Below are 27818 nucleotides of genomic sequence, written 5' to 3'. Positions count from 1 at the left end.
TAAAGCCACTTCCTAGATGTGGTGCCACTAATGTGTAAGCTCAGGCAGGCTCCGCGGCGGGACCAAACGTAAGCTTGGTGGGCACAGTTAACGGCCAAATAAAATGGGACAGAAAGTAGCCAAAGCAAGCTTTATTGGAATTTGGCTCTCAGGCGAAATTCCCAGATCCCCGGGGTATAGGGAACCAGAGAAAATCGCAGGTGGCCCTGGCTGCCCAGGGTTTTTATAGACTGGGATGGGAGGGTACTGTTGAGTGACAGGTGGGTGTGAAGGGTCAGTGGAACTTTCCATCCACCTTGCTGCCAACTTTCTGGTCACCTTTGGTGGGCTGGTCTTTGTTCTGGCTGCTCAGCTTTGCCCCCTACAGTCGCCTAATTTCTGACCTAACAATATGGTTAAAGGTTAATCTTTGGTGATTCTGTTTCAAATATGCTTGTTTACAAATAGGGGTCTTAGTCTCTCCCTACTGCAGTAGCAAAATACCTGAGAATGGGTAATCTGTAAGCAGCAGAAATGCACTGCTGAGTGCCAGAGGCTGGAGAGTGAGGCCGGAGAGTAAGGGAGGCTGGAGAGTAAGGGAGGCTGGAGAGTGAGGCTGGAGAGTAAGGGAGGCTGGAGAGTGAGGCTGGAGAGTAAGGGAGGCTGGACAGTGAGGCTGGAGAGTAAGGGAGGCTGGACAGTGAGGCTGGAGAGTACAGGAGGCTGGACAGTGAGGTTGGACAGTGAGGGAGACTGGAGAGTGAGGCTGGACAGTGAGGCTGGAGAGTGCAGGGTCCAGGCACCCACAGATCCTGTCTGGGGCGGGCTGCTCTCTCCTCAGAGGGCAGCCCTCACTGTATCCTCAGCTGAGCTCCCCCAGCCTCCTCTATGAGGGAACTAACGCCCCTCGTTGGGGTGCCACCCTCATGACCTCGTGCCCGGGGACACCCCTCCTGACATCAGTGCATCGGGGGCTGCTGGGGGCACGACAGGCAGGCCTAGGGCAGAGTGAGACCCGGGGGTGAGGGACACAGGGCTTGCTGGACGGAGGGGCCCCAGGTGGCAGTGGGAGGAGGCCGCGCGTGCTGCAGGGCCAGGCTGGCAGCCTTGGCCTGGAGGGATGGAGGGCGCAGGCACAGCGTTCCCTCTGGGGACACCGAGGCCGCTCAGAGGCCCACAGGCTGCCTGGCCAGCAGGAGGAGGGCAGTGGGCACCGCAGGGAGGGGGCGGGCGGGGTCTGCATCTCCAGCCCTGGCTCTGTGCCCTCTGGATGCAGGGATGCCCACCTGCCCGCCACTGCACACTCCGTCAGTGCTTCCCGGTGACTGGATGTCACTGAATCAATAGTTCTGCTGGAATTCTAATAAGGAATTGTATTTTTTGAGGAAAAAATAGAGACAAAGATGCGAAAATACATTTCTGCACAGAGACAGATACACAACCACGCAGCTGGCACCCTCGCCTGGGGCAGGGGTGAAGTGCAGACCTGAGCTCCAGCGGGCGCCTGTGGAGGCTGTGCCCCTCTGTGCCGGCGCCACACTCTCAGAGGACACCGCACACGTATCTACGCACAACGTGGGCCCTTCACGCAGCACAAGACAGATGCAGACTTCCAGGTCTCCCAGGAAGGAGAGGGCGCTGGAGAGACTGCTCCCGGCTGTGTCTCTGTGCTCCTGAGAGCAGCCTGGCCGACAGGCAGGCCCCGGCCTCCGGGAGAGGGAGCCTCTCCAAATGGCTGCGCTTCTGGCGTGCTGGCCAGCAGGGGAGGAAGAACAGAAGCAGCAGCAGGGGGTGAGGTGGGTCTGTCCCCTCAGGCCTGAAAGAAGAGCAGCAGCCACTGGCAGCGTGCAGATCGGAAGGGGAGCTGGCCCTGAAGACGAGTCCATGTGAACACCGGCCTTTTCTGCCACTTGGATGGCAGACGGAAGCAGAGTGGACGTCGAGTTCACTGGCAGAAGCCACGTCAGGGTCACAGATGGAGACGTGGCTTTGGGGTCCCCTCTGCTCTGTCCTGTTGGCCTCGTCTTCACCAGGGGCTCCTAGCTCTCCGTGAACTTGGGGTTCATGACGGTCGTGGTGGCACTCTTGAAGAGAGGGTTGTCCTGGTGAGAAGCGGGGACACAGACTCCTCAGGGCAGGGGCATTGCAGGAGCAGACGCAGGAGCAGGGGGCTCCCGGGTCTGCAGGTCAGTGCTGGAGAAGTAAGCTGGGGCAGGGCTCTCAGGGGACAGACTGCGGGGCGGGCTGCATGCAGTCCCACACGGGCGGCCCAGGTCCACAGCGGGTGGGACAGGAGCGTCACAGATCGTGGGGCCGTGGGCTCTGCAGGGCCACCAAGGGTGGCAGCTTACGTTGTTCCACTGGGACTTGAGCTTTTCCTTCTCAAAGCGTCTGTACTCCCGGAGGTCACTCAGGTGGGTCAGGGCCTTCCAGATGACCAGCAGCAGGACGCCGATCAACACCACCCCTGCCACAGTGCCCCCTACAATGCCACCAATGTTGGGGCCCTTCACGCACTCTGAGGAGGAAGCACAGCCCGGAGCGTCAATCCCCTCAGCCAGGTCAGCGCCTCGCCCAGTGGAGGTCCCCCCGAGGGGTTCACCCTCCGTCACTTCGCTGCAGGTGATAAGAGAACCCAGCCCGGCCCCTGCCAGGAGCAAGGCCTGTGGCTCCAAGGCCCCTTGGCATGGCGCCTTGTTCACAGAGAAGGCAAGGCCAGGTCACCAGTCACCTGGCAGAGCCTGGCAGGATGCCAGCCTGTGGACATGGTCACCCCTGCTGGTGCAGCCAATTAGCTGGAGCCTGGGGCCTGCAGATTCTCACTACCGCTCAGGGTGGGAAGGTGCCTGAGGGCCAGTTGCCTTGCAGCAGAGCTGGGGACTCACAGGCTCTGCGGCGGGAGCTGGCTCACGGGGCGAAGGTGTTCCATGGTGACCAAAGCAGGACCTGAGCTCAGACTGGTGAGGCAGCTGTGGCAGGAACAGGGCAAGATCCCACATCTGTGCCACATCTGTGCCTGCCTCCTGCTGAGCCTGGGGCCCTGGGCTGCTGGTGGCCATGCCACAGGCCCTGATCACAGGGAGAGGCACTAACCTTTAGGGCAAGCCCCTATTTGCTGGGTCCCCGACAATGACGTTTTTGTGGGCTACCATCTGTCACCCTGGCCTTTGCAGAGAGTTCTGGTCTTCTCAGAGTTTAAGGAATTTGGCCCTGGCAGTTCCCCCAAACCTGAGCCCAGCTCTGTCCATCAGAGTGACCTGGAGAGGGCCATTACACTGGCAGTCTGGAGTCTGAAGCCCCAGGCTGAGGACAGGCCAAGAGTCCAGGCAGGGCACAGGGAGGGTCTGAGCCCCACCCTTCACACCACCCCCTTCATGGAGGGGCTTCTCGGTCAGTTCAGTGAGTGTCCTCATGTGCGACTGCCCTGTGCTCCTGTGCTCCCTCTGAGTGGCCGCCCAGCCCTGTTCCCTCAGTAGGAATGGGCAGGGTGCTTAGATCACGGGGCTGCATACTAAAACCTGAAGGCCTGGCCGCCATGTGTTTTTCTGCCCAAGCCCAGCATCCCCGATGTCTTTGTCACTGTCACCCAACGTACCTCCTGACGGACTGCCCTGCCCCTAGCCTCCCACCCCACTCCATCTGCCGGGCCCCTGGACCCTCTGCCCACCACCAGGTGCCACCCAGAGAAGGCTCCGTCCACACCCCAGACTCTACTGTCCACCCTGTCCATGTCCACTCTGCCAGGTCCAAGCAGCAGCCCTGCACCCTGTGCCCTCCACAGCCCAAGGGCTCTGGGCTCAGCTGGCCTGGCAGCTAGAGAGCTGAATGAGCTCCTGGCCGCACTTATGCCGGAGCTGCCTGTGCCAAGTGCAGGTCCAGATGCCAGGCTGGGAGGCTGCGTGCCCAGGGCACCAGGGCACCAGGTGCCCAGGGAACCTGCATCAGACCCGTTCCCAAGGAGAGAGGATCCTGAGCAAAGCAAGGTGCCCCTGAGGTCTCGCCAGCCCCACGTCCTGCAGGCGGCCAGCTCTGCCAGAAAGTCCCCTCGGGGGACCTTCCGATGATGGAACCTGTGGGGTCAACACACTGCGCCAGCTCTGGGTCATTGCGCTCCACCAGAGCTCGGCTGCCCCCGGCCCCCTTTCCTCTCTGTGTGTCTCTGTCTTCTCTTTATCCCACCACTCCTGCTCACCGGTCATCTCCTTAATCGATGGCCGTGGCTCAGCGGAGAGGAGAGGGTGTGGCATGGCACCACAGCCTCTGCCTCATGCCCTGACAGGACAGAGTCCACCTGGTGCCCTGACAGGACAGGGTCCACCTGGTGCCCTGACAGGACAGGGTCCACCTGGTGCCCTGACAGAACGGGGTCCACCTGGTGCCCTGACAGAACGGGGTCCACCTGGTGCCCTGACAGGACGGGGTCCACCTGGTGCCCTGACAGGACGGGGTCCACCTGGTGCCCTGACAGGACTGTGTCCACCCAACCCTGGACGGCGTCCCCCTCGTGCCCTGACAGGACGGGGTCCACCTGGCGGCCAGGTGGGGTTTTCAAGCGCCACTTGCGTGAGCCGCTCTTCCTGGAGCTGGCTTCGGACCCCTGACCTGGGCAGACGGCTGCGGGGCCCACCTTGCCCCCAGGAAGAGAGACCCCTCCCGTCGGGCCTTGGCCCTCGGGCGCTGCCCGCCTCACCTCGGCCCTCGTCCACGTGCATGTCGTAGCGGTCCCTGCCGTCCCGCTGCAGCAGGGTGTAGGTCATCCAGCAGCCCTCCGAGTCCCGCTCCTGGCAGGTCTTGCCCTGCCCGGGGCGGCTCTGCAGCAGCACGCTCTTGCACTCGGTGCTGCAGTTCTTCTCAAAGGGGCCCTTGTTGAACTTCAGGCACTCGGCGCAGGAGCTGCGGGGGAGCTGGGCATGAGCAGGCGCAGGAAGGTACGGAGGTGTGAGGGGACACAGATGGTGTGCACAAGTGTGAGGATGCAAAGACTCGTTGGGGTGTAAGCACGTGTAGGGATGCATGGGTGTGAGAGGGTGCTCAGGTGTGCGAGGGTACACAACTATGTCAGGGTGCCCGGGTGTGTGAGGATGCACAGGTGTGCAAGGTACACAGATGCATCGGGGTGCAAGCACGTGTTGAGATGCATGGGTGTGAGGAGGCACTCAGGTGTGCAAGGGTGTATGTGTGTATCAGGGTGTGTGGGTGTAAGAGGATGCACGGGCATGTCAGGGTGCTCAGGTGTGTGAAGGTGCATAGATGCATCAGGAGAATGGTATGTTGGGGTGCATGGGCGTGTCAGGGTGCTCAGGGATGCAAGAATGCACAAATACATCAGGGTGCTCAGGTGTGCAAGAGTGCAGTGTGTATTGGGGTGTGCTACAGGCTTGGACATCTGCACACCAGGTGGTCCCCTAGTGGGGGTGCTCAGGGCCCAGCCCAGGTGTGGGTTGGGGCCACGATGGTGCTACTGGGAGACGATGGAGGTGGAGCTGGTGGCTGTGGAGAGGCACAGGTGAGCCCTGCCAGGAGGGAAGGTCCGGGCGCGGGGCGGGGGGAGAGGGCCGCGATGCGGGTTGCTGGGACCCGCTCAGGGCTGCCCTGCGGGTTCTCCTCTGGCAGGAGGTGCTGGCAGGACTCACGTGTACCGGCTGCAGGGGGAGGGGCAGCCGGGGCAGTCCTGGCACAGGGGCGGCTGGTAGCCCGGGTCGCACTCGCAGGTGTTGCAGCGGCAGCGGCCGCGGCCGCTACACTCCACCCGCGCGGCGTTCAGACAGCCCGTGGTGGACTTCCCGCACTGGCACGCTGAGCCCTCGAAGTCCTCCGTGCAGTGGCACTGGCCACAGGAGCAGGTCCCCCTGCCTGGAAGACAGCAGAGCCCCTGCAGCGCCCGCCCTGCCAGCTGCTCCTCGCCCCGCGAGGCCCTGGCTGGAGGTCTGCACTCGGGCCTCCTACGCTGCCCTGCCTCCCCTCCGGCCCACTCCTGCAGCTGGGCCCTGGGGACACTGTGGACCACCGTGCCTGAGCCACGGCCCCCCCAGCAACACGGCCACTTCTGGGTCAGTCTGGGCCTCCTGTCCCACTGTGACCGGGACTCATGATCGGGCTGTGACTGTCGTCTGTGGGCCTCCCGTGAGGTCGCCTGGCCATCAGGGACAGAAACGGGCCCAGCAGGGAGGAGGGTCTCCCCAGGTTCTGCCCCAGTGTCCCACTGTCGGGCTCCTGGGGCACATGGACCAGAGAGGCCTGCTGCTGGTCTGTCAGGACAGCGGCCCGCCCACTCACTGGGGCCACCACAGACTTGGCCGTCATAGCGCTCGCAGTTGACGTTGTCGCACTCGCAGTACCGGCCGAAGATCTCCTTGTTGGGGATGTCGCTGGTGTGGCAGATGCACTGCCCGCAGACGCAGTCCCCCAGCCCCGAGCACACGACGGAGCTGTTGTCCTTCCGGCAGCTTCCCTCCAGCTCCTGGCTGCTCCGGCCCTGTGTCTGACACTCGCAGTTCTTCCCGATGTAGCCAGCGTCGCACCTGGACCGGAGGGCGCAGGTCAGGCCCCTAACCCCGGAGAGCAGCACGCAACCCTTGGCTCAGGGCCGCCCTGAGCCACTGCTCTTGCTCAAAAGTCTGCTGAGCCCCACCAGGGGCTGGGTGAGACCCCCGGAGAGGAACCCAGCCTGGCCCTTGAGGGGGTGGCTCTGGCAGGCTCGCCACAGAGCCAGGAACTGAGCCACCTGTTCCAGATGGTGCTGTCCACTCTCCTGGGCCTGAGGGCTCAGGGGCTGCTGGACCTGGCAGTGCTGCCCTGCCAGGACACGGGTCTGGTGGGGACACTCGAGGAGGGGTTTAGCCAGGCCTCCTGGCCTAGTGGCGTGAGCCCTCCCTCTGCTCTGTGACTCTCTGGGGAGCAGAATGCTGTGGTGTCCAAGGGGGCCGGGCTGCTCCCCTGGGGGCTGAGGGCGGAGCTGCACTGGTGGGTGGGCAGCTGACCCTGGGTACGAAGGGCCGGTCTCTGTCCTCTGGTGGCAGCATCCATCCCTCTGCCAGCCAGAACCCGGCCTTGGGTGCTCCAGGGCCCGAGAATGGGGAGCACGGCTGGCATCGCTGAGGGCACCCTGGCCCGGAGCAAGAGCAAGGCCTGGGGGTGACGCTCGTCCTCCACCTCCTCCTGCCGGGTGGGGGCTGTGCCCGCCTGTGTCCGCCTCACCTGCAGACGCCGCACTCCAAGGAGCCCTGGCCTCTGCAGAGGCTGCGGTTCTGCCTCTGGTCCCGGCATCGGCACTCGCACTGGGCGAGGACCCGCACGGTCACGGTGTCTGTGAAGCCCAGGGCCCGGATGACGAAGGACTGCTCCTGGAGGCACTCTGTGGCTGTGACCCGCACCTGGAAGGTGATCTGCAGAGCAGAGGGCAGGGTTCAGGCAGGGCCGCGGGCACCCAGGTCACGGCCTGCTTCCGTCCCCGCGCCTGGCCCTAGGGGTACGGGGCTTGGGTGGATGAGGGACCTGCTTCTCAGAGCGGCCTGGGTAGGAGGCCACGGGGACTGTCCCCAGGTGAGGGGAAAGAGGAAAGGCTGTGGACCTCAGAGCGGGTGCTGTGGACCAGGCAGGGCGGCCACGGGCTCTGCCAGCACCCGAGAGGGACGTTTCAGGATACCTTTTTTATTGGTATCAGGGATTGAATCCACTTAACCACAGACCCGCATCCCCAGTCCTTTTTTATATTTCATTTAGAAATAGGGTCTTGCTAAGTTGCTGAGTCTGGCTTTGAACTCTCCATCTTCCTGCCTCGGCCTGCCGAACTGCGGGGATTACCGGTGTGCGCCACTGAGCCCGACTTTAGGAAAACTTTTATCATACTCTCAGTAAAGGGGTTTTAAAGTGGCTCTGTGGGGGACAATTTCTCCACGAGTCTTGTCCGTAAGTCCAGTGTGCTAAGGGTCCAGAATCCCAAGGAAGTCCTGGGCCTGGGGCGGAGCTACATTCTGAGCCTGGGAAGGGGGAAGGCCACAGTCCAGGGGCCGTCCACTGGGGCAGCACACAGTCGGCGCCAGGCAGAGCGTAGGGCCCTGTGCATGCTGGCATAAGGAAGGCAGGTGCTAGCAGTGGCTGCTGGGAGAACCAGTTGGTCAAATCAAGCCACGTCTAAAATGGGTTTAAGTGAATTTCTGCACAGTGCTTTAAGATAGAGCAGAAGTACTGTAAAAATGCATAATAAGCAACTGCAGATCAGAACAGAACTGAATAAATTCCCATGTAGGTCAAGCAGGGGGAATGTTTGGTAAAAATCCACAAGCCAACATCTAGAAAGAAGCATGGGAAGGAATTCCAGGCTCATATTTAAAAAGGGCTGGGGATACAGCTCAGTTGGTAGAGTATTTGCCTAGCAGGCACAAGGCTCTGGGTTCCATTCCCAGAACCACCAATAAAAAAAAAAAAAAAGCAATAAAGGCAGACATTTTGCTGAATGTTAGTTCATAGTAAAAGAGAACATGAAAAACTGAGTGATAAATTTCGATCTGAAACATTAGGGAAATCATGAGTATTTCTGATCATCTTTCTGGCTCAGGCCTTAATGGTTTTGTCAAACAGTAAACAAAAACCTGGGGGCATAGCTTGGTGGTAGAGGGCTTGTCTAGCATGCTCGAGGCCCTGATTTTGAGCCCTGGAACCATAAAACCAAAGCCAAACCACACACACACAAAAATCAAAACAAACAAAAATCAAGAAAACCCAACCCAACCAGATGGGTGGTGTTTGCCCAGCTCTGCACGGCCGGTGGCTGCCCCCAGGGGGCGCTGTTGCTGTGGGTCCTTCGTCTACACTGGTTGACTCCTGGGAGCTGGGTTCCTCAGGTGTGCTGAGAGGCCCGCTGGTGCCCTCCCTGTGTCCTCTCCCCAGTGTCGGGCACAGACTCAGGTAGGGCCTGTGTGGCCTCGTCAGAGAGGATGTTAAAGGTGGGGACGTGGGCCAGCTGGGGGACGGCCTGCTTCCCCCTTGCTGGGCCCTGTGGGAGCCCCCACTGGTGTCCTGAGATCCCCAGTGGCCTCCCGGGGTGTGGGATGGAGACCTCAGCCAGGCTTACCGGGACGTTGATCTGCACGCCGTCGCAGTCCCCTCTGGGCTGGCCTGTGTGGGACTCCCCGTTACTGCAGAAGGAGTCGTAGGAGACCCTCAGAGTGTTGGGGAGGGCGCTGTGGTCCAGGAAGACTCTGGAGGAGAGTTTCTGCAGGCAGAGAGCGGCCTGCTCGGGGGCCATCCCGCTGTGCCAGCCCTGCTGCCCAATGGAGTGGGCCCGCCTCCTACCCAGCCCCCTATCAGTGAGCAACACATGCCCACTGGAGCTCAGCAGGAATGCCAGGTGGGGAGGGTGGCACTGCCGGTGCCACGGCCTGCCCTCCAGACAGGCCACCTGCTGGCAACCACCATGGACGTGTTAAGCCTGGGGTGGGGCTGACGTGGCAGAGACTACGCCTCAAGGGTTGGACCCCAGTCCACCATGGTGACTTCCAGGGCCTCCGCCCTACCCTGGGGTGCAACATCTGCCCTCCAGTTGTCCATCCCCCACCTCTCCATGGCCATCAGCTAGGAGAGCCCCGGGTGAGGTGGGCCTGGAGCTCATGTTTCAGGAAGGGCCCCTGGGGGTCTGGGGTGGCACAAGCCACACCATCATAGAGAGGACACAGAGCTGCCTGTGCCCAGGAGGCTGAGTGGGCCCTGCAGGAGCTGCAGGTGGCCCCAGCTGGTCCCGCTGAACCCTCCCCACCTCTGCTGACCTGCAGTCAGGAGGGCAGGGCCGGCACCTGAGGGTTGCAGGCACAGCCCACCCTGCTGAGCAGGGGCGGGACACTCACGTTGTAGGCGTTCTTGATGAGCTGCACCACGTTGCTGGAGTCATCAGACAGCTCCCCCACCGCCGACTTGGGGATGATCTCTGTGAGTTTCTGTGGGGGGTCAGAAGACCGGGCAGGGCTCAGCTAGCCCATGGGCGGCTTGCAGGTGTGGCTCCCCGAGGGCTCGGCCGCTGAGGAGGCTCAGGCCACACCCAGCAAGTTTCCCGTTGCCCTGAGTTCTGAGCACACAGTCAGCGGCCCACCGGGTATTGACCAATCAGCCCTCGGGGACGGGCAGCCCTGAGCTGAGGCTCTGCTGGTTTCTGTGGTGTGAATGTCCCGCCCTGCTGGACTTCAGCTGGGGACGTCGCTGAACTGGGGACACTGCCTGGTTCACCACTGGATGGCATTTCCACCAGGCAAGCACAGCAAGACAGAAGCAACCCCCAGGGCACGGACAGCAGTGAAAGAAGTCGCAGGGAGGGTCAGCTCTGAGCACGAGGATGGGAGCAAGGGATTTAAGTTTGAGAGTGACTGTGTTGCCTAAGCCTGGGACAGCTCTGGCAGCCCAGTCCTGCTGTCCCGGGTGCCCATAGAGGGGCAGGTGGGGTCCCTGGACGACACATGGACCGGCCCCTCCCACCCCCACCTGTGCAGATTCCACAAAGAGGAAATCCAGTCGCCTCCACTCAGGAGCACGCAGCTGATGGTCGGGCGGCTCCTGCCCAGCACCCTCTGCGACTCTGCAGGCTCCCCAGGGTGGAGTCCAGCCCCCGGCCCATGGAGCTCATGAGGACCCTCACACTGCACCCCCTCCTCCAGGCTCTGCAGCCCACTCTCATTTGTCCCAGCCGTGGGACCAAGCCCTGGCTCTGGGACACTGGCCTCATCCATGTGCCCTCTGGGGAATGGCTCTCTACTTAGTCCAGAAACACGTGCCGAGGAGGCCCAGCTGTTCTGCGAGTGCACATTCCCTGCGGCCTTGACCACCCGCGGGAACAGGGGCCAGGGAGGCCAGCGACCCCGAGGCACAGAGGTGCTGGGTCTGGGTCTGGTCTCCTGTCCGCACCATGCTGTCCCCTGGAACAACGCCTGTAAAGCTCTGGGACCGGCTACGACCCCGTGAGGAGGGGACAGTCACAGACGAAGGCACGGGGCTGCCATGTCCTGATGGTGGGCAGTCTTCTGCTGCCCCGCTGTCCACCCTGTGCTGAGCTGAGTCACCGTCCTGGCTGCCTGGGAAGCTCCACTGCCCACTCCGGAGGGTTGCTGGACACCTGCCCCACCCCGTGTCTCCCAGGGCCCTGCTCTCTCTGGAGCCTGGCACACCTGGTGGCAGGAAAGCTGGTGGCTGCAGCCCCGGGTGTGCCTCGCTGTGACTCACGCCCAGGGCTGGATCCGACACAGGACCCTCGCTCAGCCATGACCACTCTAGAAAAGCAATCACCTTCCTGGGGCTTTGTGTTCCTCCCCGTCAGCCCTGACCTGCAGGGGGCCAGCCGTGCAAGGCCCACAGGCCACACAGAGCCACAGGCAGGAGGGCAGAGGTACAGCTGGATTTCACGTGTGCCCCTGAGGAGGGTGGTGGAGGTGCCTGAAGCAGAGTTGCACCTGAGGACCGTGGTCTCTGCCACCTGAGGGTAACTCGGCCTGCTGGGCAGCTGCTCTCTGGACTCACTGTGGGGAGCTCAGTAACCTGTGACAGTCCTGCCAGGTGGCAACGTGGCCCCTCTCAGTGCAGGAAGTTGAGGACTCATGCTAAGAAACAGGTCCAGGTGGCCTAATGGTGACAGCTGGGATCTGAGGATGTCTGTCCGAGGTCTGTCCACTCTGGTCATTAGATGGTATAATGTGAAGACCACGTCACTTCCCTCTGCTCAGGCCGGCACGCATCTCCTTCTGGCCTCAGGACCAGGTGTGGTGCTGGAAACAGAGGCTCCTTCGGGGAGTGAGGTGCAGGACTTTCCCCTGTAACTAATCCCTGCGGTGGGGTACAGGGCTGCTCCAGGGCCCCGGCTGTCCACACCCTGCCCACTGTAAAGAAAGGGCTGGCCCCGGGAGGTGACCTCAGGACGTCCTGCCTGGAGCTTAGGCCACTCCAGGCAGCCCAACAGTGTGACGCAGGGGACATGTTGGATCTGCTTGTTTTCCTGAGGGCTGGAGGTCAGTACAAGGGTATCGAGCACGTCTGCACAGCAGACCTGAACAGAACCCTGGGTGTCGGGGCTGGGGAGAACTGCGCTGCATGGCGAGGGCCTGCCTGCGGTCACTGGCCACTGCTGGGAGCACTAAGTGCTGCCTTCAGCTTCGTGGGGAGGGAGCTCTGGGCCTGCCCTCTGTCTCTGGATGCCGCCCTGTGTACCCTCCGCCTCCCGGGTTTGGTTTGCATCCTGCGATGCAAGGACTTCGACTGTGGGTCTAGTAGTTTTTCTCGGTCCAGCTAGCAAATCACTGAACTGGGAGCCCCACAACACCTGAGCCCTGGCCCCTGGAGATGCAGCCCTGGCCGGTGGCTGCCTTCCAAAGCCAGGCCAGGCATGGGTCAGCAGCGGCAGGAATGTGGGACAAGGCGCTGGCTACCCAGTACCTGGCTGAGCCTGGCTGTGCCTGCCTGCTGCTCTGACAGAAAACGATCGTACCACAGGCAGAGCAGAGGGGCTGTAGGAAGCCACCAGGACCATCGGAAATCTCGTCCAGTCCTGCAGCTACTCCTCACTCCCTGACACCATTGGATCCAACTACTACTCTCTTCAAAGATGAGCAGACGGAGGCAAGACCCCTACTTTGTGCGTCAAGGGCTGAGGACACTGAGAAGCCTGGGACACTGCCTTCCCCACACAGCCTCGGCTTCCACAGCTGTAGAGTGGATGTGTGCTCTCCAGGCCCGGAGCCTTGGGGAAGCGGGCCTGACCAACTGCGCCTGCAAACCCAATGCCCAGGGTGCGGAGGGGTGCTCCCTTCCAGGCAGGATGGTGCAGAGGGGCGCCCCCTCCCCAGGCGGGATGGTGAGCAGGGGTGCCCCCTCCCCAGGTGGGTGGGTTAGGAGGGGTGCTCCCTCCCAGGCGGGATGGGTGCAGAGGGGTGCTCCCTCCCCAGGCGGGATGGTGCAGAGGGGCGCCCCCTCCCCAGGCGGGATGGTGAGCAGGGGTGACCCCTCCCCAGGTGGGATGGTGCGGAGGGGTGCTCCCTCCCGGGCGGGATGGTGGGCTGCTTCAAAGCCAACACTGGCCCTGTTTGTTTTGGTTGTGGTTCCTGCTCATTGAGGCATTTATGGAAGGCTCATCCCCAGGCAACAAACGTGAGAAGACAGTGTTCTCAGTGGGCACAGCGAGGTCTCCCGGGGGGCAGCCCGGGCAGGCCCCGGGCTCCTGCTTCTTGGGCTATGGAATTCACCTAGCTCCTCACTCAAGACTGCGAACTTGCGGTGCATATCTTTCTTGGTGAAAATGTCCATGTTCAAAGGCACGTGGGTAGAAAACAAGTAAGTTTCCCCCGAAAAAACAGAACATTGGATCCACAGATACAGGAGACTTGCCGTGTTCAGCAGAAAAGGCAATGCCACCACCCACCCCAGCACACATGGGCCACCACCACAGGGCCGCAAGGGCAGGTGCGGGCTCCTTGTGTCCCCATCGAAGCATCACATCCCCTAAAGGGAGCTTCATTCTCAGGTTGTGACAGTCGTGCCCAGAAAGTGGCCATAATTCCCACACACCAGTGCACGGGAGCAGGACACAGGGACACTGTGGCAGTGCTGGGCTGTCCTCCTGCTGACACAGCCTTTCCCGCCCTGCATGGCCCAGAACCTGGCCCCACTGACCTCGTAGGTTTGCACCATCCTCTTGGTCACTGCAAAGATGGGTTGGATGTTATTTTCAGCCAGAGTGTGTGCCAGCTGGCCCACGGAAGGGTAGTCCTGGGGAGAGGGGTGTCCAGTCAGACAGCTGGCCCCTGTGGCTGGGGACAAGCCTTCTAGACCACCAGATGGAGAAGTGACCCAGGCGCTGAGGCACCAGCACCAGCTTAGGCCCTGCCTGTTCTCATGCTGTGGACGATGCCTTCTCTGAACAAGGTTTAAGAGGGCACAGGGTGATGGGACCAGGTGGAGAAGCAACAGTGTTGGCACACAGTGAAGAGCACACTGGACACTGGTGTGACCCCAGCGCGAGGAGCCGCTCGGACTTGCAATGCTGACCAGAGTGAGAGCAGCACTGTGGGTGTTCTGTGTCACGGGTGCTGGGGACACCTGGGTCCCTACAGGGCCAGAGTCCGGGACACGCTGCTCAACATGGTGGTGCCTACTTGCACAGGAAAAGGACACTCCGTTTTGAGCAGAGATCATGGTCAAAGGTCAGGACACCTGGATTATATCCACCAACACCCCTCAGCGTCTGTGGGTCCAGGTGGGGCCCCCAGAGTGGTACTAATAGAACAACTAATGGAAGATGGAAAAACCCCAAGATAATGTGGCCCCGAAAAAGGGAGTGAAAAGGAGGCCAGGCACGGACAGCCTTGTCTCCCAGGACGGGTGTGTCCAGGGGCCAACGCAGACGGGAAGGGTCTGACCCCCCTGAAAGAAACAGTTTCTAGGAGGCATTAATCTCCTCCATTAATCTCCAAGTATACCCTCTCCAGACACTGCCCACAGACTCCCGACCAGAGTAGTTCAAATTCCTGAGTGGCCAAGGAAACTGATATGTTCACAGACCACCCCTCAAAATAGCCCATATAAACCCAGCCCCTTTCTTTGTTCAGTGGCTCACGTTCCACCAGGAACGTGGGTCCAGGGCGCCATTTCATCCCTGCCTCCCCTGCTCCTGTGTGAAACTTTGTTCCTGCATAAACAGCTGACTGAGGTTTACATCCTGCCAACATGTATGGTCTCTAAAGTCCTTTGCGTCACATTTGGGAGGGCAGGGGATGGGTTGCCCAGGGATGGGGACCCTGGGACCTGGTGAGTCTCTCCTGGGGACAGCGGGGGAGGCTCTGGCTGAAGGCTGGGGCTAGAGGGGCAGGTCCTGCACCTGACCTTACCAGTCCAGGGCAGGAGTGCTTGGGGACAGCGTGCCCGGAGACTGTCAACAGGGCCTGTGCCCTGAGGGTGAGGGCCAGGGCTGCCTGAACATCTACCACCCTCCTCTGGCCCAAGGCTGGGTCCCAGGGACCTCACGCTGCCACTCAGGGCTTCTGGAAGTCCCTTCAAGACTTGTTATTTAGGTGGAAGGAGGTGCTGGCGAGCAGCCGGCGGTCCCCTGCCCTTGGGCACCCTGTGGGCTCCTCCCGTAGCGGTCCTGCCCACTCCCGCCTGCAGACTCACAAACTCATTGCTGCTCTTGTACATGTTGTCCTGCAGGTGGCAGCGGCCATCGTTGGGTGTCAGGATGGCGCCCAGCTTCCCATCGCCGGCAAAGTGGAAACCGTCATCTGTGGCGAACACCAGCAGCCGGGTGACATTGCGCCAGCCGATTTCCTCCTGGGGAGCAGGCAGCCGGGGGTCAAGCCTGGTCTCCAGGCTGGGTCTTCCCCAGGGTCTCCCAGCAGGGAGACAGGACCCCGCCAGTCCCAGCAGGCACCTGGGAAGTATCTGTTCAAACAACTTTCAAAATGCCCTGTAAATAAGGGAGGGGAGGGAAATCTAGATTTAAAGAGTCCATCATTCAGGGTTAACTTGATCTACACCTGCCAGGTCTCTCTCCTTCTCTCCAAGGCTCCATGAATGGAAACACCAGACCTTGCTTCCCTGCAGAAGGCTGGGGGCTTCTCTCCCAGGCCCAGGCCATCAGTGGTGGGCCAGCGGGGGTCCCTGAGATGAACTGCCAGCCAGGCAAGCAGCCCCACGGAGCCTGGTGGAGCTCCCAGGTTTGGGGACATCAGGAGACCTAGCAGGAGCAGTGGCCTCACCGGGCAGGCGGCGACTTGCATCATGGCATCCAGCCCGCCCTCGGGAGCGTCCAAGTTTCCAGAAATGAGCTGCTTCCCGACCTCAGTCTGGAACTTGTTGGAGTTATCGGTCAGCTTCAGGACGTGCCTGAAGGCGAAGGGGGGCTGGCACTGCTTCTCCTTGTTGGGGCAGGGGTTCCTCAGCTTCTCGGGGTGCGTGTTGACAAAGGGCAGCACCGTCTTGTCCACGAAGGACCCGAAGCCTGAGGGGCACAGGGCACGAGGTGGGCAGGCTGGGTCCCAGACTGCTTCTCTCTCCCCATCTTGTGGCAGGGTCAAGAGCCCTGGCAGCGCTTGTGGTCATGTGTATGAGAGTGTGATGTGTGCCCATGTGTGTCTCATAGGTGCCACACGTGCGTGGGCGTATGCAGGTTCTCACGTGCACGGGCGTATGCAGGTTCTCACGTGCACGTGTGCTTTCTGCACACCGAGACTGAGACAGAGTGCTGTTCAGGGGTGACTCTCCCCACCCCCGGGGCGGGGGGATCGGTGTGTCCTCATCCCTCCCCATGGCCTGCCAGGGCCTGCGTTTTGTGGACGTGGCAGACTCTCAAGCGCTGAGACCCCCTCGGCCTGAAGAATTGACCATGGTTATTTCTTTAATGCTGTAATTACTGTGTGGCCTACAAGCTTTTTAATAACGAGCACTGTAAGACTTGTCTTTTAAACATGGAAAAACAAGCACAAGAACTGGGGGCGGGGCTGAGTGGTGGGGAGGGCTGAGTGTGGGGCGGGGCTGAGCGGTGGGGGCGGAGCTGAGTGGTGGGGAGGGCTGAGTGTGGGGCGGGGCCAGTGTGGGGCGGGGCCAGTGTGGGCGAGGCTGAGTGGTGGAGCGCAGGCCTGGCCCAGGCGGGGCCCTGAGTTGGAGGAGGACGTGGAGGGCTGGATGAATTCCACAAGTCTTAGGGGACCCGTGACTGGACGCAGCGCCTGGCCCAAGGGTGTGCTGAGAGACGCTGTGTCTGGTCCCTGCCCCTGGGGTTCTGCGTGCGTGTGTGTGACTCGGGAGGGGCTGAGCACAACCGGCGGCCGCAGGGGCCTCACCAATGCGGCCGGACTCCGTGATCTCATTGAGGGCCTGGAGCAGGTCCCCGCCCAGCTTCTTGACGTTGATGAGGTCGTCCAGCATGGAGTAGGAAAGGTCCATCAGGTAGTACAAGTCGATGGGGTAGCCCTTGGCCCGCTTGAAGGTCACATTGAACACAGCCGCCTGACCTGCCGGCAGGGATAGAGACCGCGAGAGGAACCTAGCACCTCATCCAGGACATGTCAGGGGGCACAAGGCACCAAGCTGGCTGCACCTTGCTGGCCCCATTCCACCCCCAGACCCTCCTGCCCTCCCTTCACATGGCCTCCGGGAGGCCGTGCTAGGACCTGGGACAGGCAGGCAGGTGTGAACTCACTCTTGAGCATGAGCCCTGAGCCCCTTGGGCCACCCATCCAGATGTGGAGTCATCCACCTCTCCCCGGTGTTGGGAAGGGGCATGTGGAAGGACTTGGTCCTGAGGGTGGGCCCCGTCAAAGGGGCAGCCACAGCCCCTGGCCCATCAGAGGGGAGCCGCCCATTCCAGACCTGGGGCTCCCTTTGCTCCTCAGGCAGCAGGGAAGGGGTGTGCTCTGAGGCAGGGGTATGACTAGGTCTGACAGTTGCTCGTTTTCTGGACTGCAGGACGTATCAGAGCCGTTACTCTGCCAGAAGTCCCAGCCTTGGTGAGAGGGGATAGAATATTGTTTTCCAAATGTACCCCTTCTAAAAATAGAATGCAGGGCTGAAAGAAAGACCAGTACCCAGTGCAGGCACGGGGGCTGGGTGGGTCGGGACCTGCCTGGGGACAGGCAGAGAGGCACTCAGACCTTAGCCACGAGGCTTCCGGCAGCCCCAGCCTCACCTGGCCCACCTTGCACCTGGCCCACCCTGACGCCCGCGTGGGCCCAGGCTCCTGAACACAGTGCCTGGCTCAAGCACCGCCCAGGCCAAGGCTACCTGGTCGCAGGCGAAGTGTCACTTTTTGTGGGGACAGCTGCTTCTGGCCCGCCTCCGCATCCTCCTGGGGTTCTGTCAGGCTCCTGGGGTCCATTATGTCGTCAGCTGCGCAGCCTTTCTTCAGCAGCTGCTCCCGGGTGTCGCAGCGAGTGGAGTCGGGCTCCCCTTGCCCAGTGAAGTTCTGGGAGGGGGCAGCCACAGGAGAGGCACACGGCAGCCATTGCAGGGGGCTGCAGACCCTGGGACCAAAAACCCAGCCCTGCCGCCCTCATCCGCACTAGGAGTTTGGGGGTGGAGGTGAGTCACACGGCAGCCAGGGAAGACCCCAGGCTCCGGCAGCCTCTCTGGGCTCCCTGAGCACACCCAGGGCCTGGGGAGCAGGCGCTTCCCCCCGGGAACAAGAGCATCCTCTGCCAGTGGGCGTGCCGGGCACCAGGCAGCCCAGAACCCTGTGCCCCAGGCCAGAGCTCCTGCAGAAGCCCTTGCGGTTCAGCGGGAAACGGCAGACAGAGGGGAGCGGGGTCCTGGGCCAGGGGCTCCAGCACTCTGTCCCCACAGAGGCCCCCTGGATCCCAGCACAGGCCATGTTTGGTCCTGGCACTGGGCAGTGCCCGCTGCATCCAAGGCTGGGCATGCTAGATCCCGGAGCGTGAAGAGGTGGTGCTCTCTTGCTCTCACCAAGTGCACTGAGAAGAACAGCTCAGAAGCAGGAGGTGGGCTGATACCCGCAGGCAGCGGGGAAGCGGAAGGTTGACCCTTCCTGAGCAGCGTGCCCGATCTGTTTGACTTTTGAAACCCTGTTAATGCTTTGCGTACTCAAGAACTGAAGGGAACTGACAGGAGAAAAGAAAACCCAAGATGCAGCCCACATGGGAACAGGTGAACCTCACTGTCTCTGTTTTAACCACCAGAGTGACCTCAGGAAGGCAGGGGACCAACCTGCCCGAATGTCCAAACCCCAGCATGGACCACACCCCTCAGGCCAAAGAACAGATCCCAGCCACGTTGGGCTCCTCCGGGTGTGGTGTCACCGCGGTGAGCGCTGGTGACTCTGAAGCCACTCTGGGCACGTGGCAGAACTGGGAGAGAGGAGATGTGCTGCGGAGGCCGGGAGCCCCTGCTCAGAGAAGACGCCAGGAGCCCTCAGAAGAGTGCCCACTGGGCCGGGAACAGGGCAGTGCAGGACAGCCGGACAGCTCCTCAGCCCGGAAAGGAGGGCGGCGCTCAACCAAAGGAAAAATGCAGGTAGTCCCGGGACCAGTCGGGCGTCGCTGTGAAGCAGCGCTCAGAGCCTCGGCTACCAGCGGCTGCCCGTCGGCCTCAGAGGGCCTCCCACCAGCCCGCCCAGCGGCCAGCGGCCAGCGGCCAGGGCAGACAGCGAGCGGCACTGTGTGGAGAAGCCTGGCCGAAGCCACCTTAGCACGGTGGCCCAAGTGGACCTTGCGCAGAAGCCCGTGGCTCAGGGACAGGAGGCTCCCGCCAGGCAAGGCCACAGCCATTGCCTCCTGAAGCTGTCACTGTGGAGCACAGACCATGACCCAGGAGGAGCAAGGCCCCACAGGAGTCCGCCTTTCACCACGTTCTGGAGGCTGGCCTGACCCTCCCTATGCGCCCGGCAGCTGCATCTGCCTCCAGGAAGCTTCTCTCCAGGCCCTGGACCAGGGCTCCCCACGGGGGTGCGGCCTGAGTGACAGGAGGCTTCTGGGCGGCCTCCTACCTGGCACAGGCTGCACCCTGGGCCTGGGGCTGGCTAGGGCAGCCCTGTCTGTCCATCTGTCTCACAGTCCCATGGCCTCTGGGCTGCTCTGCCCCCACCCCCCAGGACATGGAGGTGGTGACCCTCGGTGTCCCTGGCTTCAGATGCAGGGAGAGGGACCCAGACCAGGAGGGCAGCAGGCGTGTCCATGCGGCTCTTACCAGCTTCTGGCACCAGGCGCAGCCAGGCCCCGACTGGATGCAGTCCCGGCAGGAGCTGACCTTGTACTTGGTGCATTCCTGGGAGAGGGCTGGGGAGATGGATAGGCGGGTGAGGCCCTGCACCCCTGGCCTACCATGCGGTTGAGTACAGGAGAGGGTGGGGAGGCCCAGGGGAGAGGACAGAGCCAGGCCAGGGTCTGCATCTCCATGGGGCCCAGGAGGGGCTCTGAGTCACCCTGGGAGTGCAGAGCAAATGCCCAGGATGTCGAGTCTCCACCTCCTGCTGTGTGGGGGGACCTGCTCCCAGCAGCCTGGTCCTTCCTTGGCCTCCCAGGAGCCTGCATCAGGGAGGACTGAGCCGCCCATTTGGAAACGTCATATGTGTAGAGTTACACCCCTCCCCAAACTCACCGGAACCAAGGGAGAGCAGCCCCACCAGGGCGAGCAGCAGGGGGCGCCAGCCCGGCATGTCCTGTGAAGGGAGGGTCTTGGTGACTCTGGAGCCCCTCCTGGCCGAGGGGTCCTGTCCCTGCTGCCTTGGAGTGAGAGCTGGGCTTGGCCAGCACAGTTCAGTCACCCTGAGTCCCTGAGCTGGGGTCCAGCTGCCAAGGGCAGTGGGGGGGCAGGAACTGCATCCTGCTCAGGTGGCCAGTAGTGAGCCCTGCAGGGACACCCCCACCAGGTAGGCACATGTGCACACCCCACACACGTGTGTCCCTTGCTGCTGGGCAGAGCCTGGTCTGGGTGTCCTGAGCTGAGCTGGGACCTGAGATGCTGGCCTGGCCTCTCCGCAGCAGCAGAGGACAAGGGACAGGTGGACTTGAAGCAGGGCCAGGACCGCTCGGCTGAGGCAGCCTTCCTGCCTGTCTCTCTCAGATATCCTGTGACCTCTGGGCTGCTCTGTCCCAGGTGGGTGGGAAAGGGCTGTGCAGAGCTCGCCCACCCTGGCCAGGACCCCGGCCCCTGGGCGCCACTGTTGTTTGGTAGATTCACGCCACCGTCCTTGAAAACTCAGCTGTCACCAGCCACAAAGGCTGACCAATGGCCACTCACAGTCCTGATGCAACCAGGAGCCATAGCTGAGGCCAGGTGTGAGGCTGGACATTCTGGGCCCAGGTGTGTCCTCCTCCCAGGCCAGAGTGGGCAAGGGTGGCACCCTCTCTCCCACTGGGCACCCAGCTGTCACCCTACCCTCCTCTGGATTCCTGGGAGGGGTGCAGGCTTCCTGAGCAGGTGCCCCAGGTGACTTCCCAGCACACGAGAGGCAGGTAGAGAAGGCAGGAGGAGGCTCTCTGCTCTCTGCCAGGGCCCATGCTGTCATAGTAGTCTCATCATGTCCCCAGGAGAGCGGCAGCTCCTTTCTCAGGCAGTGGTCTCAGGCAGCTGGGAGCCCTATCCCTACAAAGCGGGGCTCAGCTGTGGGGCTGTGTGGGCCTGTGTGTCTTGAGGATGGTACTCATCCCCTGCTGTGCCCTGTGGGACCCTGAGCACACCCAGCAGTGAGTCTTGCCTCACCCGTGCTCCCCACAAACCCTGCATCTACATCTGGGGCTCTGGGGTGAGGATGCCAAGCCCTACATCCCTGTCTTTCGGGAGATGACCCTGTTACCTCCCCAGACAGAGTGCAATCAGGGCTCAGAGGTGCCTGAACAAACCTGATTCTTCCTGTTTGGGTCAGAAGCAGAAGTCCCACCCCGGTTTGGCTTCCTGGTGCAGCAGGGAGGGGGGCAGTTCCAGTTCCCTCTCTCCGCCCCGTCTCTGAAAAGGCCTGCATCTCCCCAGCCCTGGGACATGGGGCTCAGCTGACCGGGGCCCTGCGAGGAGCCCTTGACTCAGACAGTCCCCTCTTCTGAGACCACAGCTGCTCGGAGCAGAGTGGGGCAGACCTCCCGGGATGCCCCACACCAGGCTTGCCGTGCAGTGGGGTGAGCTAGTCACTGGTTCTGGGGAGGGGCCCATAAGCACCCGTTATCTCTGCTGGGCAACCAAGATAGGTCCCCTCCCCAGGAAACACTCATGACCACCAGCCTATGAACTCCTTCTGTCTTGTTCCGAGTGGAGAAATCGAGGCCCTGAGCGGTAGCTGTGGAGCTGGGTGCCCCAGCTCCTCTGTGCACCCCAGAGAGTGGAGCACAACTCGGTTACAGCAAGACCAACCCACAGACCACAGAGTCCTGACCTTGACCACAGGAAGCAGGTGAGAAGGGCTGCCACCTCCTGGTCACTGTGACCGTCACCATGCACAGCCCCAAGGACACAGGGAGCTGAGGGGTTGTCGAGGAGAGTCAGGCCCATACAGCCCACAGTGCAGCCAGACAGGCGCCTCTGAGAGCTCAGTGGGGAGAGGGACGAAGGCCAGGCCCCAGGAGGTGAGCAGAGCCCAGAGCCTGGGACTGAGCTCTGGCGTGCAGCCAGGCTTCCCTGCCCGTGGGAAGCAGGGCAGTAGCAGTGCCCACCCCAACCCCTCCAGCCCCAGGAGCCTTGGAAGGATGTAAGGTGGGTCCCGCATCAAGGCCCAAGGTTCAGAACCCTGTGCAGAGGCCGCTTGAGAAACCCCAGAGCCACTGACCTGCCAGACCTTTGCCTCAGAGTGGCCCCTGACCTCCACCCGCCCTGGGGAAAGTGCTGTTGCAACCTAGCACAACCTCAGGAAGTGGTGAATGTCACCAAGTCCCAGCACTGCTGCGGGGCCCGGTGGCCAGGGTGCCACTCACCCCAAAATAAATCTGCTAATGAGGATCCCAGTTCACCAAGAAGCAGCTCAGACCAAGAGTGGCCCTGGGGGAAGCAAGACAGGCCCTTCTACACCTCGCACAGGTCCAGGGGAAGTGGGGCTCCCAGGGCCAGAGAAGAGGAAACAGGAAGAAAGCTGCAGCATTCAGGTGGTGAGGCCTGTCTCAATGAAAACAGAAAGAGTGGGGGCCGTGGCTCAGTGGCAGAGCCTCCGGGTTTAGTCCCCAGTACAAAAAAAAAAAAGAGAGAGAGAGAGAAGGAAAGAAAACTTGAAGCAAGACAGCAGAGGGCAGAAGGCAGGGGTTAGGACAGTGAGTCTGGGGGACCAGGCTTCCTGCACAGACCCAGGTGTGCAGAGCTGCTAAGCCCCAAGCCCAGTTGCTTGAGAACCTGGGCTCCACTGGCCGCTCAGAACTCTGCATCAGAGCCTGAACTGAGGGTCCAGGCTCAGAGAAGGAAGCCCACTGTGCTGAGGGGGAAGAACATGCCCAAGCCATTGGACCCCTGAGGGAGCAGGTCAGGCAGGGCCAAGGTGCCCACGGGAGGGTCGGGAGGAGAGGAAGCAGGGTCTGATCACTGAAGAAAAGAGTAAGCGTTTGTGATGAGGACAGAACAGGCCCCCTCTAAAGCCCACGCTGGGGCTGACATGGCATCGTCTCTGCTTCCCACACATGACGTCGCTTGCTCCAGGGCTGGGACCCATCTGGGATCACCGGGGCTCTGCACAGAGCTGGGAGCAGAGAGCCCGAGGAGAACTACGCCTCTGCGGGCCCCAGGCAGATTTCCCAGGTGCCTCTGAGAGAAGAGCTCCCATGAAGCCCAGTTGCTGAAGGTTTAGGAGCCATGGGTTCTGACCAAACGGGAGAAAAGGGAACCCTCGTATTAATCAGCAATGTAAAACCCTCCAGGGAACCCCGCCGAGGCCAAGGGGAGAGGAGGCACCTTCACGAGAGAACCCTTCTCTGCAAGCACAGGCCCGACCCTGGGGGACATGAGCAGCACCACCCGCTTTTGCTGTGAACGGCTGCAGATTAGTTTTAGGCCATGAAACAATCAAGAAATGGAAGGACATGTATCTCAGAGAGGCAAGCACGTCTGAAAGCCAGAGACCCTGGAAATGCCGACTTCTGTGCTCCACAAATCCACAGAGGAGCTACTACGTATCTGGTCAAAGGGCAAAGGGTGGCCTTCGTCTCAGAGGAGATCTCGGAAGTCAGCTTTTAAAAGGTCGATATTCAACAGAAAAGACTGCAGGGTGTGGACGGGCAAGTCACAGCCCAGAAGGGCGCTGGGGGGCCACCAGGAGTCGCCTTGCTCGCGCTGGCCTGCCCTCGAAGCACCTGGATCTCGTGCAGCCGTCAAATTGGAAAAGACTCAGCATCTATCACGATGCCCTGAGGACTCGGACCCAGCAACAAAACGCGTGGCCAGCGGCTCGGGCCACTCCGGCTCGTGGTGGAAAGTGAGCAGGTGGAAAGGGCGGGAGCCGGGCCACTGATCCCCCATCTCCACCTTGGGAGGCAGCGCGAGTGTCCCGGCCACACAGCCCCAGCTCCCCTGCCTCCTCATGGGGTGGGCTCTGTGCTGCGCCCACTCTTCTGGGACAGCTCTGAGAGCGCGTGAAGGAGCCTGGCCAGTCTGTTGCTCCCCGACTCTGACCCCTGCTGCCTTGACCCCAGGGAGTGAGCAGTGGTGGACACCTCTCGGGACCTCTGCAGAGGGGCTTGCTGCCTCAGGCCCTGCCCAGGCAGCCCCGGACGACTAGGCCTCGCCTGCGTGTGGCGCCCCGTCTCTGTGAGCGCCCCTGCGAGACAGGGCCTCTCTTCAGCTGAGTGAGCTGGGCTCGTGCAAGGGGTCAGGGCGGAAGCTGGGCTTTTCTGCCTCACCTGCGCCCTCAGAATGGCCCCGCTCACTGTGGAGGCAGAGCCCTGCTGGACGAGGGCTCTCCGTCCTTGTCCTGGTGCCTGTGAGCAGAGACCCAGCCTCACACGAACCCTGGCCGGTAGGTGCTGCAGCCCCACAGAGGCCAGGCGGCCACAGGCTGGCCCTGCAGGGCATCCTCCCCTCGTTCCTACTCGAGGGGTGGCCCCCTCAGGCACTGGCTGCAGGCCCGAGGCGTGGGCTCAGCCACCGCAGCCCGGGGACCTCGGCTGGGGCCTCTTCTGGGCAGAGGACTTCCTCATGTAGTCGAGTGCTGTGGGGCACCCCAGGCTCCTGGCGTGACAGGTCCCAGAGGCGTAGCCCCCACTGGGGCCTCCTGGGTGAGAGGCCCTTAACCTGCTCCATCTTAAAGCAGCGGGGCCGGAACCTGCCATGGCTTCCAGCTGCCCTTCTTCCTGCTCTCTGCCCAGCCTGGCACCATCCTCCAAGCCACCAGCCTGTGTCACTCCAGGGGAAGCTGGCCTCCTCTCCCGGCCCTCACCCCTCACAGCCGCCCTCCCGCCACCCTCCCAGGCTCTGTCATGGAGGGGGCTCCTCGCCATCTCGACTGCAGGACCCTGCTCCCGCAGTTACGGGTGCCCCCAGCACTCCTGTAACGCTGCCCCAGGGTGGCAGGGCACCTCCCCTTGCTGGATCTCAATAAAAGGGGGCTTGGACTGGACATTCCCAGGACCCCTTCCTGTCAGATGCTCTGGACAGGGGACATGGACAGGCCCCCCAGGGCCTACTCTAGGGCCAGAGTTGCGCGGAGCTGTTCCCCAGGGAAAGCCACTACTTGGGGAAAACCAAGCACTGAGGTGTCCCTTTCAGGGCCACTGTAGACATGGGGGCTCTGCACTCACCACTCTGTCTCCTGGAGGCCTTAGCTCTGTGTCCGGCTGGATTTGGGGGCTCGGCCACTGCTTGCCAGGCTGGCTCTGCAGTCACGTCTGGGAGACTGGGTTAGGGCCCTGGGTGTGAGGGTGATGCTTCCTGTTCTAGTTGACTCTGCAGAGGAAGTAGAGTGACATGGGGCTGGTTGCCCCACTTGAGGCCCCTCACCCCAGCCTCTGCTGCTCACCTTCTCCCGGGCGGGACTGAGACAGCTGGGGGGACCTGCCATTCATGGCTGCTTTCCTGGTGAGAAGTGGAACAGAGTCAACCCCAGGACAGCAGTCTGGTGCTGCTGAGGGGTGGGAGCCCGGGGACAGGGCTGACTTTGCACTCCAGGGGAGACGCCTGGCCCGCAGACCAGCCCCAGAGGAGAGTGACTCCTTCAGAAAGAAGAGACAGTCGAGCCGTGAGCGTGGACTGCGGAGAGAAGGGACATGTATTGCCCCAGAGCAGGAGGGAGGAGGAGGCTGTGGAGCGGACCCTGGGCAAGGCAGAGGGTGGGCACCAGGTGAGGAGGGTGAGCATGGGCCAGGCAAGAAGCCAGGCACAAGGGCACCTCCAGCACAGACTCCAGGGAGGGACGTCGCAGACACAGAGGAGACGCTCAGAAGTCAGAAGACTCCAGATCCCAGAGGCCCTGCCGAGGAGGCTGCGGTGTGGCCCAAGGATGGGTGAGTTAGTCCTGCACCTGGAGCATTATACAGATGTCCTATGACATAGAGGGGCTGGGGTTGTAGCTCAGCCTGCTTGTGTGAGGCACTGGGTTCGATACTCAGCACAACATATAAATAAATAAAATAAAGGTTCATCAACAACTAAAAAAAAATTATTTTTTTAGAAAAAGGAAACTAGAGAATCTATATGTTTTGTGGGAGTGGAGAAGGAAGAGAGGAGACTGATTACCCCCACACCTATAAAGAGGCCTTCGGGTGGCCAAGGACTCAGATCACCACCCTCAACTCTATGTGAAATGCTCCCTAGAAATAGACAGGCAGATGAATAAATTCAAGAAGATACAGGGTGAAAGAAGAAATACCGAACAAAGAAATAGGTAAAAACGATGAAATCTATAACCTGCTGATTTAAAAAGTAATGGCAAAAATATTAGCAATCTGAAACAGAAGTCCTGGAGGACCAGAAGGACAGGTGGGCAGGCAGCAGAGTGCTGCTCGGATTTATCTGGGAGGGGACAGATGCTCATCCATGGGCACTTAGATAAAAATATTTAAGGATATGCATATCCAGTAACTGAGTCTCCTTAAGAGCATCAGGAGGATGCATACTTCTGAAAGTGGAGTGTGCAGCAAACCTTTAACCAGAGGGAAGCAGGACAAGCAAGAAATGCCAGCAATCTCCACTGGAGATGGTAGGAGACACCAAGAATCAAGTGCCGGATGGGCTGCACCCCTCCAAATCAGCGAGGTCTGGCACTGAGTAGGAAACATCAACAATCAAGCCCTGGATGAGTTATGGCCCCTCCAAATCAGCAAGACCTGGCACTGAGTTTTTAAAAAAAACAGTCAATGCGAGTTCCAATGCAACATTCTCTGTCAGGGACTCTCCTCACTCCAGATGTGTCCTCAGAGTGACGAGGAGGGAAGGAGGCAGGGAGCGTGCCCTGTGCCCCCCACCCCTGACCCTGGAGGCTTGGCCCTGACCAGCACTGAGCAGCGCAGAGGTACCGGAGGGCTTGCGTGTGTCTCTGATGAAGTGGTCTCCATGAAATGACAACACAAACTGAGATAGTGATAACATGAAATTCACAAGCAGGGCTGTTGGGCCTGAATCAGATCCAGCCCCGATATCCAACCACCAGTCTGTAGAAAAAACAGGCACAGAAGGACGTGTTGATCGGACTTGCAAAGTCCAGGCTGGAGAAGGCCCCGCAAGACAACCACGAGGGTTGACTCGAGGAAAGGGGAGGGACAGGGCCTTGCAGGGGGACACGACAGTAAGAGACCTAAGGGACAGTCACAAGCAGGGTTGTTATTAAGGAATTGTGACTTCTAGGCAGGATACTGTTTTGTGGCTATGTGAAAGGGCCCATCTTTGAGAGTCGTGTGGTGAAAGATCTGCTGCCAAATAACACGCGCGAGCTGGGGTTGGGGAGGGGTGGTGGCACACCCAGGAGGCAAGCCTGGCCTTGAGGGGTCAGGAGGACGCTGGTGCTGGGGACACTGGCGGCCATCAAACCTTCCTCTCCACCTTTATATGCACGTGAAATTTTCTCTAGGAATAATAATATTAATAATAATAAAAAGGATTAGCTGGGCCCAGTGGCACAGGCCTGTAATCCCAGTAGCTTGAGAAGCTGAGGCAGGGGGATCAAAGAGTTCAAAGCCAGACTCAGCAACTTAGTGAGGCCCTAAGCACTTGACAAGACCCTGTCTCAAAATAAAACAGTAAGAAAGTCTGAGGATGTGGCTCAGTGGTTATGCACCTCTGGATTCATTCCCTGGTACTAAAAAAGAGGCATACTGAGCGAAAGCTGACACCTGTGCCAGGCTGACGCAGCCACAGCGTGTCGGAGAGAGCGAGAGCGCAGGCTGGGGGGAGGAAGAGTCCTCTCTCTAACTTGCACAACCTAACGTTAAAACAAGTGGGACAACAATAACCAGATCACTCGTAGG

General features: G+C 61.1%; 1 protein-coding gene across 2 annotated transcripts; it reads right to left on the bottom strand.

The window, feature by feature from the left end:
- Positions 1–1822: 1822 nt before the first annotated feature.
- Positions 1823–25977, bottom strand: ITGB2 (integrin subunit beta 2). 2 transcript variants are annotated; one of them, XM_079100751.1, is made up of 16 exons: positions 25158–25977; positions 20053–20113; positions 19642–19730; positions 17725–17905; positions 16785–16955; positions 15702–15943; positions 15118–15273; positions 13621–13716; positions 9822–9911; positions 9053–9193; positions 7177–7364; positions 6256–6500; positions 5613–5832; positions 4670–4872; positions 2331–2497; positions 1823–2081 (listed from the first exon to the last, which is right to left on the bottom strand). In XM_079100751.1, exons 2-16 carry the CDS (start codon positions 20108–20110, stop codon positions 2019–2021), a joined length of 2310 nt encoding a protein of 769 aa, XP_078956877.1. In that variant the 5' UTR covers positions 20111–20113; positions 25158–25977; the 3' UTR covers positions 1823–2018. The 2 variants fall into 2 exon arrangements, with proteins under 2 accessions (XP_078956877.1, XP_078956878.1); XM_079100752.1 differs by lacking the exons at positions 19642–19730; positions 20053–20113 and having other exon boundaries at positions 25158–25976.
- Between the last annotated feature and the right edge of the window lie 1841 nt (positions 25978–27818).

Source organism: Sciurus vulgaris (genome assembly GCF_902686455.1).
Source record: "Sciurus vulgaris genome assembly, chromosome: 10".
Classification (NCBI taxonomy): domain Eukaryota; kingdom Metazoa; phylum Chordata; class Mammalia; order Rodentia; family Sciuridae; genus Sciurus; species Sciurus vulgaris.
This window is presented reverse-complemented; position numbering and strand designations above follow the sequence as displayed.